At 37.9% G+C, this 15409-nt stretch overlaps 1 protein-coding gene across 1 annotated transcript in view; it reads left to right on the top strand.

Annotated features, from left to right (window-relative positions):
- The first annotated feature begins 326 nt into the window (after nt 1-326).
- The window catches only part of LOC143039439 (uncharacterized), a 40079-nt gene continuing 24996 nt past the window's right edge, over nt 327-15409 (top strand). The window contains exons 1-3 of the mRNA XM_076209487.1: nt 327-407; nt 5106-5282; nt 11165-11290. Coding sequence (XP_076065602.1) covers nt 5178-5282; nt 11165-11290 — 231 coding nt within the window. The 5' untranslated portion in view covers nt 327-407; nt 5106-5177. The remainder of the gene's footprint in view (nt 408-5105; nt 5283-11164; nt 11291-15409) is intronic.

Genomic DNA, 15409 nt, shown 5'->3' on the forward strand with positions numbered 1-15409 from the left:
GGTCGGTATGCTTATTCAAAACTGTCCTGGTTCCTTTGTATTATGTATATATTGTCTATGTATTCCTATCACTATGTACTTGTTGCACTGAAGATGTAATATACGAAAGCGCTCTGCTTCGTTAGTTTATTTTTCCAAGTGGTCTACTTTGCATATATATATATATATATATATATATATATATATATATATATATATATATATATATATATATATGTATGTATGTATGCATGTATGTATGTATGTATACTAAAGTATCTTGATCACAAAATAAAAAAAATGAAGAAAAATAATGGTCATTCCTCAAGGTTTTCTTTTGTAAATCCCTCTGGTGTCTCTTCCCGACACTTCAGTTGTAAACACCGTCTCCAATAGGTACTTTGCTCGAAGGACTAGTTTCTAACAAGGTAAATCCGTGGTAGTGCAATTATTTATCATTGTATTTTAGGTTTTCAGTGTGAGGAGGTGAATGTATGTGGAATGTTTTCAGAATAATATTGAATAAAAAGGAAAGGGCGTGGATTACCAAGAAATTTCCTAGCCGAGCCTCCACTAGCGGAAGTGGGTCATACATATGTTAAACATAATGTTTCGATAGTTAATTTTTGCGTCAGTAGTGACAGTTGAATTAGTTTACTTCGATAATGTGATCTACTGTTTTTATTTTTTATTTTACAAAGCCAGTCACAATTATGACGAGGCACTTGATTGGCAGATTGCTCCATTTAATTGGACTCCATGACATGAAATGATAAATCACGTCTCAAATTAAGAAACAAATTACATTATTAGTGAATCATGTTCATGATAACTTTGATAAGGTGACCATAATAAAACCAAGGGATATTTGTTCAAATATTCCCAATTTGCCCTTTAAATATGAGTGCAAAAGAAAAGGGCACTATGACTGTGACTCTCACTTGTCAAAATTGATATAACCAGCAGAGGAATTCTTAGAGTGAATACAACCTTACAAAGGTGGAACCTCTCATGTAAGAATAAATAAATAGTAAGACCTGTATTTTCAGCCCTTGATTTGTAATAATGGGCTGTGATTCATAAGTGCAAGATTCATTTTAGAGCGAGGGAATTAATAAACTAGAAAGGTGATAATCATAATGGGTTTTGTGAGATGTCATAATGATGATTTTACTTACAAAACATGAATAGATTTTATAGGAGCTTGCATACTAACATGGTAAAGAAAAGTAAGATTTTTTCTTCATGCATTGCTGAAAAGAATGTATACAGTAGGTTATTGGTAAATATAGGGTTTGAGACTAATTATGCATATCAATTATATATGTATTGCTTATGTGAAATCTTTTTTTTTCAAGAAAATATATTTAAAAAAAAAAATCAGGTATAATTTTATTTGTGCACACCTATGCGACATAGTATTAAAAAGTTAAGTATTAATTTCGTAAATCATAATACACAAATGTAAGATTTTCTTTTCTTGGCAGAAATAAAACACAAAACATTTACTAGCAAATTTACTAATGAATGAAGCTGCTAGGACATGGTCCAGATGCCATGCCAGTCCAGTCATTATCAATGTCTTTCACGTTGTGGACTGAGTGTTCATCAACTCCAGGTGATGTTAATGAGCACTGTTACAAAGACAATAGGGCTTCCTTGGACTTTATGGAGGAACATGGAGTTCTGCTGTTGTCTGTTAATTGTCTGAGGTACAATAATAATCAGGGTGTTAGCATCCATGATGATGACGACTCAGATGATATTTAGAATTTGAGGTACGGAATTACTAAATATTAGGTAAGTAGGTTATGTTAGAATAGACTAATTCATCCTTTCATTTCTTTGGTCTCGACATCTATCAAAACAAACATGGCATATCATTCAACCGCCACGACTTCGTTCGCTAATACAGACGCTCCTCTACTAACGTTCATTCATTTTACGTTTGAACTGACAGTAATTTTTTTTTTTTTTAATTTGTTTTTGAGTGAATTTTTTAGTTCACCGCGCTCTCCGTAGTTCAAACGATACTTGCGCACGACGCTGCGTCCATTGTTTACATTGCACAGACAACAAACTGAAAATGCCTTGACTCCTCCACCATCTCAATTTATGTTGCTTGAATTTAATCTATTTGAAATTAATGTTATTATTTTACAATGTTATGTGTTTAATTAATGATTTAGGGGTGTTTTATAAGATATGGTAATAGAATTTACCGATGTATAGTACAGTAACAATTTAAGTTCATTTTCAACTTACGTTTGGCCGTTCGGAACGTAACTAAAATGTAAGTTGAGGAGCGTCTGTAGATAAGTTTGATCAGCATTTTTGTTACTGATTGCCACCAAGAAAATCACATATGTTGATGTATTATAATTTACAAAATAATTAATTTTCTATTGCTATATCGCATAGGTGTGCACAACTAAAATTTTACCCTTTCCTCTTCACTGCCATCATGTTTACTTGGATTGACATACATTGTATAAAATTATACAGCCAAAGAAAATTTATATCATGAATATCATGCATATACAGAAGATCTTTGTACAAGAAAAGTTGGTGTAATTGATGAGGTGAGGTGATCTGGAATAAAAAGAGATGATGAGGGATGTGGTTGACCTCTGCAGAAATAATGCCCTAAAACTTGGTAGTGAAATAAAAAAAGAAAATTATAGGAAAAAATATTGCATGTTTGATGGTCCTTTGACCTTAAAATTATGAAATTACAGTGGAAAATGAATATAAAAGCAAAGCTGTTTGGTATAAAAGATTGTCAAATATGGTGATTTCATGTGAATGATGTACAGAATTTATTTTAAAGATCAGTAGCCCTGTTGTTATTAGTTTCTGGCACTATGTTATTTAATTTGTTTTTGATGATGATATGGTGTAACGTCACAAACTCCTCCCTACCAGAAGGCTAGGACAGTGCCCCTCATGGAGGGCTTTGTAGCTTTGTAGTTTTTAGGAAATCAATTATTGAGAGCAAAACAAATGGTGAAAAAAATTCCCATTCAAGACACTATACATACCGTTCACCAAGTAGGTTACATGTATTTTGTTTTTAAGATACAATTTTTCATTAGATTTTTTGCTGATTTGAACAGTTCTGACATTTACCTCAATTGGAAATCACTCCTGTTGTAGGAATCCCTTTTTGTTTTGTAGGAAGTTGTTGAAGGATGGTATTAGTGTTTTATTGTTTTAAGATTTTATGTCAATCAATCAATCAATCAATCTGTTGCCCCTGGTCTTGTTTGCAGAAGACTCCTGGCTTCCCAAGAAACTGGCAGTAGCACCCTCTCATGACCATAAGTTGCTTAAAGAAGAGATACAATGTTGTCTGGGGATTGCTAGTGTGGGGTATTGTAGTATGAGGTATTCTGTATCTTCTGTATGGTGGTTGCATCAAGGGAGTTTGAATCTGACCAGATCTATTCTGTGTTAGTACTGTTTTATTGATGAATGGTGTCCTGAGCTCAGGCATACTAGTGTAGTTCTTGTCAATTATGGGGGGAGTTTTTCTCTTTGGAGCTTAAATCTGTGGGTAGATGTTGGGTTATTGAGTTTGGTGGTCTTTCTGAAAGAGCTTGTTTAGTTATCTGGGTGTGGATGTTTTGTGTGGTTTGGATGGAAGGTTGTGGTACATTTTTGAGTAGTATGCTGCAGATGTAATTATTTTTTGTTCTGTTGGTGGTGCTTGTGATATGTATTGTGAATGGTGGGTGATGTTGACGGTTCTTGCATAGAATTATGCATCTGTTATTTTCAAGTGGTCTTCTATTGGGATGATTATGGGTTCTGCATGTAGGTGTCCTTTAGGGATGGTTTTGGTGCATCTTCTTATTATTCTCAGTTTCTGCAGTGTTAGTAAATTTTTAGTGTTCCAATCATGTATAGATAATTATTTTATGCAATTGAATGCCACTGGACACCTTTGGACACTACTGGATGCATTTTAGGATGACTGGTTTCAGTCTATATTCAACTGAAATTCTTTAAGGTGCCAGAAGTGTTTTGTGAACAACTTCACATACTTGCACATTAGGGGGACAATATAAAGATGAGATAACAGCTCCCAACAACACACCGGCTACAACAGGTTCATCCACACTACTATTCAGGTCAGACAACCCTAGTTGCCCTTTTTGAGAAATGAAGAAAGGGATAAAGGCAGACTTGAAAACTAACTAAGAGTTTTAGAGATTGCTCTTGGCTACTCTTGCGAGGGAGAATGGACTGACTTGGTCGACTTGGGCCCAGCCACTAGCTAGCCAGAGACTAGATGATATTCTGGACCTCTTTTCAAAAACAGATAAACATGAATTACCTTTGACTTGATGATAATAGAAAACACAATATATATTGTCCTTACAGAAGCACACTTAAGGAATGAAGTACATACATATACCAAAGGCTTTTTCCCCCTACATGGTGGGGGAAGAGAATACTACCACCACGTCTTTCCACTTGAGTCGTAAGAGGCGACAAAAAACGGGACGGGGATGGGATTAGGAGTCCTACTACCTGTAGCCCCGAAAGGGGACATTCCTAAAAAGAAAAGGAATGAAGTGATAGACTGAAATAATTATAGACAACTTCAACCTATACATAGCAGACAGGAAACACAAGAAGTGCAGCAGTGTATTAGAAATAACCTTGAATGTGATGCATAATGTCAGATGGTCAAGTAGAAGCAGATGCCATTCTAGTTAAGTTAGAATAACCTGCTATTACCCACCTCAATGTGATCCTATGAACTTCAAGACAACTTTAATCTTCTACATCAGTGATCCAGTTTTCTAATCTCAAGTTTAGCATACCTAGCCTCAAATTAATATTTATTTCCATCTTGGTTTATGTATTTAATTTCTAATTACCATATTTAGATTTTAATTCATGTATTGTTCTAGCTTGGGCTATATCACCTTCTAACCTATGCCAAGTATTATGTATCAATTTGGAAGATTGTATTTCTTCACAACCTCTAGCCATGCAGTCTTTCTTAATTTGTTGTAGACCTCGTGAAGTTCTCCTAACCCAAATCAAGAGATATCATTGTGTGTGTGTGTGTATAATGTATTTTTGTTGATTATTGTTTCTTTATTGTGTTTCAGTGTTCCTTCAAAGTGTTGATGGGAGGCACACTGTAGTTTAGAACAGCTTGAAGAACAAGCAAGACAGCAAGAATGAATGCATCTGTAAAGAAGCCCGTTCCGAACAACAAGTCTTCCACCCTTCTCACCAATGAGGAAAATGACACCATCTTTCGTCTTCTGGGCAACAGATGCGTGGTGAGGAAGTGTTTGCATTTGTTCTGGCTGCTCCATTGTTCCTTTCTTCATTTTCTCCTTCAGGAACTAATGGCTTGTAGTGAGAATGCTAGATGGATGTTGTGGAGAATAATTTCCTAGCCACTTGTGTTCAGCTCCCATAAACAACAACTCCCTTCTTCAGGAGGTGTGCATTCTGTCCTCCAGACTGCTTCATATATATATATATTCTATAAATTATGAATTTCCATCACTTTTTCTCATAAACAACTGACAGCCAGCAACAGCTGATCTGCTGGTTCTCCACCCCAACCTCCTCCTCCTCCCTTTCTTTCCCCTCTCCTCTCTCTTCCCACTCCACCTCCTCTCCTTTTCCTTCTTCCACATTCTCTTCCCCGTCATCCCTCTCCCCTCGCGTCCTTTGGCCCACTTTCTCTCCACCTCTCTCCCTTTCCCTCTCCTCACCCCTTCTCTCCTTACCCATCTACTCCCCATTCCTCCGTGTTCCCAGCCTTTCCCTCCCCTCCCTTCACAAAGGCCTAGCATCCGGACGGGTTAAGAGATATCAGTTGACATCCTCCAATTTTTCTACAGCTTTCCTCCATGTTAGGAGCTGACAACGGGCGACAGCTCTATCTCATACGAGCCGGCGAGTACAGAAACACCTCCGTTTTATACACATCATATTCCAGCACTACTTCCTGGAGAGATGTATGGAAGGGTCCGTTGACGGCTGGCGTGGGGCTGGGGGCGGGGGAGACAGCATGTTAGCTCTTCATACGCCCCCGTCTCCTACTTTGGAAAAACAAAACAATTTTCTGTCACGTACTACAAAGAAAGAAAGAACCTGCTTCCTTGCATTGTTCTTACGTCCACGTTATCAGCTTCATCATAACGCTTTTATCTGTTCCCCTCACCTACGTCCTCTTCTCTATCCACTCTCCCTTCCCATTTTCACTTCCGCTCCCCCTTCCCTTCTTTCGCCTCCCATCATGGCCCAAGTTATGAATGTTCAACCACAAAGTATGCGCTCCAGTTAGACGCCGCCAGCATGTGTGACAAGCGGGACGAGAGGACGCACTGGCTGACGTGACGACTCGTGAAGAGGTTATCATTCTGGGCTATTTTCCCTCCCACATACTACCTCCAACTTCCATTTGAATACCTAGAATATGACTTCGCTCTTAGAAATCTAGACTTCTCTAAGAACATTAAATTTCAACAGTATGTCCAGCATTCTTATAGCACATTGTCTTGGTTCAGTATTTAGCTTTGCTGTTTATAACGGGAATATATAATTTGATATTTGGAGAGTTGAGAAATGAAATATTATAACCGAAGTCTTTTTTACACAAAGTCCAATGTGATTACCCACTGTCGCAGAAACATTTAAAAATGTAGCAAAATAATGCATTTCTAATTGCTTTTGCGACTTCGACTACTAAGGTGACATTACTCTGAATTCCGTAAGAACATATCGGTGTCAAATATTCGTTAATTTAATTTTCTCTTAGTACTTCATTCAGCTTCTCACCATATGACGGAAAAGTTATTTGACATTTGAAAATTTTAAAAACGAAAGATCGTAACCGAAGTCGTTTCTGCTCAAATGAAATAGCCAAAGAAAGTAGCATGCTAGCTAGCGAGAAATGCCAGTCTGCGAGTAAAATGTCCAGTTTGAAAACGACGCAGTAGTCAGCAAAGCAGTGGACAGGATGTCTTATCATAATTGTAATAATTAAAATTATTTTTGTTATTATTATTATTATTACTTATGATGATGATAATTATAATAATAATGAGAACAATAAAATAATGATATTTGTTGCAATTATTATATACATTCCGACCTAATATATATATCTGCGTGGTCCACTGACGGAAAGGAGTGGAATGTGTTAGAGTACTTGACCTTTGATTTGACTACCTCTCTTGTAAGGGAGGAAAACCTTGGTAAATAATAATTATTATTATTATTATTGTTGTTCTTGTTTCCAGTTTGACTTACAGGAAACCTATTGGACTGATGTTGATCTTATTAGTAAGTCCCTCCACTGCCTAATTTCCTCACCCTCCTATTTGGGCTCCAGTCGAAATGCCAAGTACTGTCCTGCCTCCCTCTCGACTCCCACCTCCACTTCCTGTCCGTCCATATTACCCAGTATGACTCGTATCGCACATCGACTTTTAGCCGTACGCCGTCCACGACAGGACGTCGTACTATAAAATAACTATGGGTGTCTGTGGACGCTTTCACACTTTTCGACCACGACGGCGTGTGAAAGCGTCCATAGACCCTGGTTACTTGAGAGTACGACGTCATGTCGTGGACGGCGCACGGCGAAAAGTCGATGCGTGGGTAAGAGGCAGTAACGATGTCGACCTTTTCTCAGAAAGTCCAGTGAAACCTAGCCGTTTTTCGTCGGAGAAAGTTCGTGGTTCCCACGTAGTTCAGTAACATTGGCAAATAAACCGTCGAGGTTACGCAGGGAGGAGCTGAGAAAGAACATGCGCAGTCGCCTTTGCCTGGCCATGAATATTTTTGTGATCAGTTCTCAAGTTCGACCATTGACGAACAAAACCACCTGACGACATCAGTAATATATATGTACAGTACTTCAGTCTATACACACGACAGAAACTATGGAGTGTGAGGGACGTCCCTGGCAACGTTCAAAATAACGATGGGTCCCTATCAAAATTTTAGTTATAACTGGATCTTATATCCGTTGCTATAATGACATGTAAATATTTTATTTTGAATAATACTAGGCGATTTTATTTTAGAAAATTGTGTGAATGTGAATAAACACCGAAGAAGTGTACCTGACGTCATCACCAGTGGTTGGCGCCATCACTGTGACGTAGTAGTTTGTTGAGTCCAAAAGGGTATACCACTATACCAGCAGTAATTACGCCCAGTTTATGACAGTAATATATATATATATATATATATATATATATATATATATATATATATATATATATATACACATATGTATATATACATATATAATATGCACTCACGCACACACACAACATGACAGAATAAACTGGATGCGGGAAGATACAACAGCGGATAACTACGAGCATAGCTCTCCTCCCACAACATCACGATCACGATCACGAATCCCTTAACCCCCCTGGGTCGTAGGGGCACTGCATCGATGAACAATTCAGTAGTGACCTCCATCTTTCACGGTCGTGGGCGCCTGGGCCTCTGCAGATTTCTTCCTTGTCCATTCCGTGATATTGTCTACCCACTTCTTCCTCTGCCTGCCTCGTCTCCTCTTCCCCTGAACTGTCCCTTGGAGGATGGTTTTTGATAGTCCGCTGGACCGTGTCACATGTCCATACCACTTCAGCTTTCTCTTCTTCACTGTGGTCAGGAGGTCTTCATAGTGCTTCACATGCTGTGAGATCGTCTTGCGCACTTCTTCGTTTGTGATGTGATCTGTGTATGAGATGCCAACATACAACTAGGTAAATGCATACATAGGGATGACTTACTAAATCGGGACGAGATAAACACAAGAGGACATGATATAAAAACTCAAAAAGGGTAGTTACAGAAGAGACCTGAAAAAGTTTTTCAGAGTGGTAGACATCTGGAACAAACTGGACAAAACAATAGTGTGTGCAAAAAACATACACAAATTTTGAACAAACTGCGAGCTCCATTTCACGTAAGATACAACTAGGTAAAGGCTTCTTGCTCCAGGAAAGAGGGTATCCATCCAAGGCATGTAACCCCCCCATCCCACTCCCATCTATTACCCATTTTTCCCTTTCATTTTAGCTCCATGTGGAGAAATATGCCTGCCCCCCCACAAACTGCGTGCAGTGTGTGTATATAAGCGCTACAATGGAAGTTCAGATTTTTTTTCAATGTGAACATACTGATTTTACAAATAGATTCTGTTCAACTTCCAATATAATTGTCTTCACATGGATCGTGTTAAGATTGGCCATGACGTCCCAGGCTCGCGTAACAAAGATGGCGACGTCGACAGTAGCTTAGCCCGATGTTGAAGCCGAGGTTTCACCTTACGGAAGTCGTAGGTGACGCGTTCATTAGGGTTGAGAGCGGCAACAAGCATATATATATATATATATATATATATATATATATATATATATATATATATATATATATATATATATATATATATATATATCTATATATATATATAATTGTGTACAATAAAAACACTAGAAACGTGCGTTCACAAATGCTGGAGTAATCACCAGGAAAGATGAACTAACGAAGCATAACACTATATTTAGATCTGCAGCGTTTCTAGTACAACAAAGAAAATACAATAGTAAGCATACAAAAATGCTCTGCTTCGTTAGTTTATCTTTGCGGTTATTTCCGCATATATGTATATATATATATATATATATATATATTATATATATATATATATATATATATATAAATATATATATATATACACACACATGTGTGTGTGTGTGTATAAAGTGTGATTAAGTGAACTAAATAAAGATACGTTAAATGTCATCTGTGTCTTGACCAAGCGACTTTCTCCTGCCTTCTCCCTCCTTCGTCCTACCTCCTACCTCCTCCGTCCTCCCTCCTTCCTCCATTCTCCCACCTTCCTTATTCTACCTTCCTCCTCCCTCTTCTAGTCATCCTCCCCTATGCCTCCTCCTCCTCCTCTCCCACTCCTTACCCTATACCTTTTCCTTCTCCTCTCCTCCTCCTGCTCCCCACCCATCTTTCTCTTCTACTCTTCCTTTGCCTCCTCCTCCTCCTCCTCCCCTCTTCCCTCCCCTTCCTCCCCACCCCTCCCATTCACCTCCTCCTCCTCCTCCCCCTCCCTCGCTGCTTCCTCCTCCTTCTTCTCCTACTTTCCATTTCTTCCTCATTCTCCCCTCCCTTGCTCCAACTGTTTCCCTCTTCCTCCTCATCTTCCTTCTCTTCCACCTCTTCCTCCACCCTCTGTACTCCACCCACCTTACACTCCTCTTCCCATTCATCCTCCTCCTCCTTCCTCCCTTCCCCTCTCTCTGTTCAATTTCTTGGTCCTTATTCTCATAAACTCAACCTTTTGTTTCATGACGTAATCTTCCTTTTTCTCCTCCTCCTCCTCCTCCTCCTCCTCCTCCTCCTCCTCCTCCTCATCTTCCTTGTCCTCAACCTCCTCCTCTTCAACTTCATCCTCCTCCACCTCTTCCTGCTTGGTTTTTTACAGGTACCTTCTGTACTTTTTAACCTTATGTATTTTTATCTTTTCTTCATAGTTTTAGATATTCCACATTTTACTTATGTTTTTGTTGTATTTTTCCTCAAGTTGATTGTTTTGATGAGGTGTAAGGGTAAAATGAAACAGTCTTGCTGTGAATGTGCTGTGTCTTGCTGCGTTGCTTCTGACCCAGGGCAATGGGTGAGATGCAGGAGGAGGCAAGAAAAGAGGGAGGGAAGGGTGGAGGGTAGTGGAGTATGTGGGGATGAAATTATGCCTTTTTGCTTTGGCTACAATGAGTCCTCCTTATATGGTAATTCTTTAGCCGGTAAATTCACAGTTACGGTATTTGGTAATTACTACCCTTGATTCTAATTATGGTAAGAAAAATTCACAGATACGGTATCCGCTCGTGTTTTGGAGGTAAATTTAGATATTTTGAAGAGTAAAGAGCATGGAGAAACTTGGGTTCGGTATACGGTAATTTCAATTTGTGGTAAGGTTTTTCAGGAACGCATATGTACCGTGTAACGAGGACTCACTGTACCTCCTTTGTAGAGGGGAAAGAGCCTATGGTATATGTATGATTAAGGGTAAAAGTGCTTGACCTTGTTTTTGTGTCGAGACTTGCCACGGCAACTTTTGTAACTTCTTTACGGCCATCTTGGTTTACTCATGTTCTTTCCTCTACAGACCTTGGCCACAGCTGTTGTCCAAATGTATGGAACTGAGCCGCCACGACACAACCAGTGGCATAAGCGACATTGTGGTGTTGTCACTTTTACCAAAGACAATGTGCGGAGATCATACTTTATACAGGTAAGGAAATTGAAAAAAAAGGTGAGATATATATATATATATATATATATATATATATATATATATATATATATATATATATATATATATATATATATATATATATATATATATCATCAGACTGATGTCACATGATTCTGTGCAACAAGACGGTGTCTTTAAAAGTCAGGACCTATTTTTCACAATTTACAACTAAATAGCATTATTTGCCAGTAACTAGAAAACTTATGCAGTATAGTTTAATGGTGAAGGAATAAATTAATTTGGCTATTAAAGTTAATTTGACCATCTTGCAACAGATAAAATTCTTTTATTAGTAATGAAAACTTAGGTCATGATTCAGGGCTGAACAAAAATCCTCATAGTTGCACTGCAAGGCGGCACTGCAAGTGTGGTGGTCAATGGAGACATGTGGAGTCAACACGATGTGTGGTGTAGTGGTAGAGTTCTCGGCTGCCACGACGGTGGTCTGGGTTTGAATCCCGCCCAGGGCTGAAATAATTTCAGTATTGCTAAGCTGCGAGTTGTTACTCCAGCTCTTGTGGGTGGGGAGTTGGGGTGCGTGTGTGTAAAGTCACAGCATTACCCATAGATTGGCCATATATGAGCTCTGAGCTCTCTTCCAGGAGGGAAATAGCTGTTGATTATTTGTCCAACATGTGATCCAAGACCCTGGGGTGAATCTCTCTCTCTCTCTCTCTCTCTCTCTCTCTCTCTCTCTCTCTCTCTCTCTCACACACACACACACACACACACACACACACTTCAACGAACGGACGGCGTAGAAGACGTTCTGAAGAAAAAGTGAAAATTCGAAGATACTAAACCAAAGGAAGTACCTATTGTATTTACAGGGCGGGGGGGGGAAATTGCTCGTGGGGTAGTGGGAAAGTAGGGAAAGAGGAGAAGGGGAGGGATTACTGAGGGAAATGGAAGGAGAAGACTTGGCCCCGGCAGACAGACGTAATGGAAACATGAAACGGCCCCCCGACCAGCTGAGTGACAACGAAATGTCTAATAAAAATGTAAAGATCAGAAACATAGATAAAAGCAGTTCAATGGAAGGTGAGGAGGATAATTTCAAAGGATTTAATGAAAGGGGGGCGGATACCAACCTCCCCCGACTGAAAAAACTGGAGGAAAAACTTGAACAAATGTCTGACAACTGGGAAGTTAGGTTTGGCAAGATGACTAAAATTGCTGAGAGGTTTGAAAAATTGGAAAAACTAGAGAAGGCGAACAAAAACTTAACTGATGAAATAGAAGACCTAAAAAGACAGTTAAGAGAAGTAAAGGTGGAGAATGAGGAATTGAAGAGGAATAGTAAAGAAAACAGAGAAACCATAACTAAAGAAGCTAAAAATTGGAAGACAACCCAAGAAGAAAACAAAGTTTCATTCACTGACATAATCAAACAGCAATTGAAAGAACATACTGAAGACTCAGTTATTAAAGTGATGAGACAAAAGGAGAATATAGTAAGAGATTTAGCAGACAAGAAGAAATGTATAATTATATTAGGAATGGAAGAGAAACACAACCCAGATAGAACCACAAGAATCAAAGAAGAAAACGAAAAAGTAAGCCAATTACTAGAATCAGTACAGGAAGATGAACCAGAAATTATGAAGCAAATCGAAGAGAAATTTAGACTTGGAAAGTATAGCACAGACAAGACCAGACCAATTAAGATTAAATTCAAGTCACAAACGACGGCAGAGAATATCTTATCCAAAACAGGGAAACTAGCAATAAGTGATCAATATAAAAAGGTATGGATAAAAAGGGAAATGAATAAAGAGGAAAGAGAGGAAGAAAAACAGAAAAGACTTGAAGCTAAGGAAAAAAACGAGAACAGAACGGAGTCAGAAAAAGAGATTCTATTGGAGAGTAGTGAATATGAAACTAAAGAAAGTCGACATACAAGAGAAAAACAAAAGAGAAACAGAGAACACAATGGAAGTGGCAGAAAACTAAGAGTGTCTTACACAAATATAGATGGATTGATAACAGGATTGAATGAGCTGAATGATTATTTGAAGGAAAAAGAACCAGACATAATGGGAATTGTAGAAACAAAATTAAAAGGTCCACTACCACCCAACAGTGTAGGACATGATGCATATAATTATTGGATTAGAAACAGAGAGAAAAAGCAAGGGGGTGGAGTTATGTTCCTGACTAAGAAGGATATAAACGTGAAGGGTGTCACATATGGAAAGAATACAGTAGAGATGATAATGATGGAAGTAGAAGACAGAGATAAGAAGAGCAGAAAGTTTGTGATAAATTATGTGCCCCCGAAAACAGCCTCATGGGAAGAGAGTGAACATAAAAGTATGTTAGAGAACACAAAGATAGCATTAAATAAGATAATGGAAGATGGAGGAAAAATAGTTATGATGGGTGACTTTAATTGCAAAGAAATCTGCTGGGAAGAAATGACAGTAAAGGGTGGAGACGGCTCATGGGGAAACGCTCTACTTGAGATGATTACTGACTATACAATGATACAATGGATACAGGAGAACACTAGGTATAGAAATGAAGAAGAGCCATCGAGACTAGACCTAATAATTACATCTGAACCTAGAATAGTGGACAAGATTGAATATAAAACACCAATAAGTAAAAGTGACCACATATTGATTGAACTGGAACTTAATGATGAAAAATATATGAAAAGAAATTAACAATATAGAAAAGGAAGAATGTATGAAAAAACAAACTTTGATAAAATAAGAGAATTCTTTCAAAAAGAAAACTGGGAAGAAATATACAAAGAAGAAACAACAGTAGAAGAGAAATGGAATATTTTGACAAAAATATACAAAAAAGGAGTGGAAAAGTATGTCCCAAGACAAAAACAAGAAAAAGAATATGTAAAATGCTGGTACAACAAAAGTTGTAGGGAGTTAAAAGACAAAAGAGACAAAGCCTGGACCAAATGGAAAAAAGACAGACCTGAAAAATGGAAAATATATACCTGTTATAGAAATGAATATGTACAAACGTGCAGAGAGGAAAAGAGAAAATATGAAAAAGATGTCATAGAAAAGTGTAAAGATCAACCAAAACTATTCTACAGATTTGTAAACAATAAACTGAAAAACAAACAAGACTTGGAGAAATTAAGACAAGGGGGAGTTGAATACACTGAGGAAATGGAAATGGCGGAAATTATGAACAAACATTTTCAATCAGTGTTTACAAGGGAGAACATACAACCTGAAGAGAACGAATGGAAAGAGAAAGTCCCCCCTATGGAAGAAATAGAAGTAACAAAGAATGAAATATTAACACACTTGAGTAATCTTGATGTCAGAAAATCGCATGGACCAGATGAAATAGCAAACTGGATTCTGAAAGAATGCAGGAATGAACTGGCAGACAAAATACATAGCATACTAAACAGTTCCTTGAAAGAAGGAAAAGTTCCAGAAGATTGGAAAAAAGCAAATATAGTACCTATATATAAAGGAGGAAATAAAGAAGAACCTACCAACTATAGACCAGTCTCTCTAACAAGTACAATAGCAAAAATTTGTGAAAGAATTATCAAAAGTAGATGGGTAAAATATTTAGAAAAAAACAAAGTGTTAAATCCAAGGCAATTTGGATTCAGACAAGGACGATCATGCGTCACCAATTTAATATGTTTCTATTCAAGGTTTAATAGATATAATACAAAAAAGAGATGGATGGGCGGACTGTGCATTTCTAGACCTAAAGAAAGCTTTTGACAAAGTACCACATAAGAAGTTGCTTAAGAAATTAGAAACTGAAGGAGGAATACAGGGAAAACTACTAAATTGGATGGAAGACTTTTTACAAGAAAGAAAAATGAGAGTAGTGATAAGAAACCAGCACTCAAAATGGGATGAAGTAATAAGCGGTGTTCCGCAGGGAACAGTTCTGGCCCCAATAATGTTTGCTATATATATTAATGATGTGGATGAAGGAATTGAAAGCTATATGAGCTTCTTTGCAGATGATGCAAAACTACTGAAAAGAGTGAAAACTGAAGAAGATTGTGAATCACTACAGAAAGATCTAAATAAAGTACAGGAATCGAGTAGGAAGTGGGAAATGGAGTTCAATACAAAAAAGTGTAGTATA

Source organism: Oratosquilla oratoria, chromosome 26, assembly GCF_046742065.1.
Source record: "Oratosquilla oratoria isolate Oo_2021 chromosome 26, ASM4674206v1, whole genome shotgun sequence".
Taxonomy (NCBI): domain Eukaryota; kingdom Metazoa; phylum Arthropoda; class Malacostraca; order Stomatopoda; family Squillidae; genus Oratosquilla; species Oratosquilla oratoria.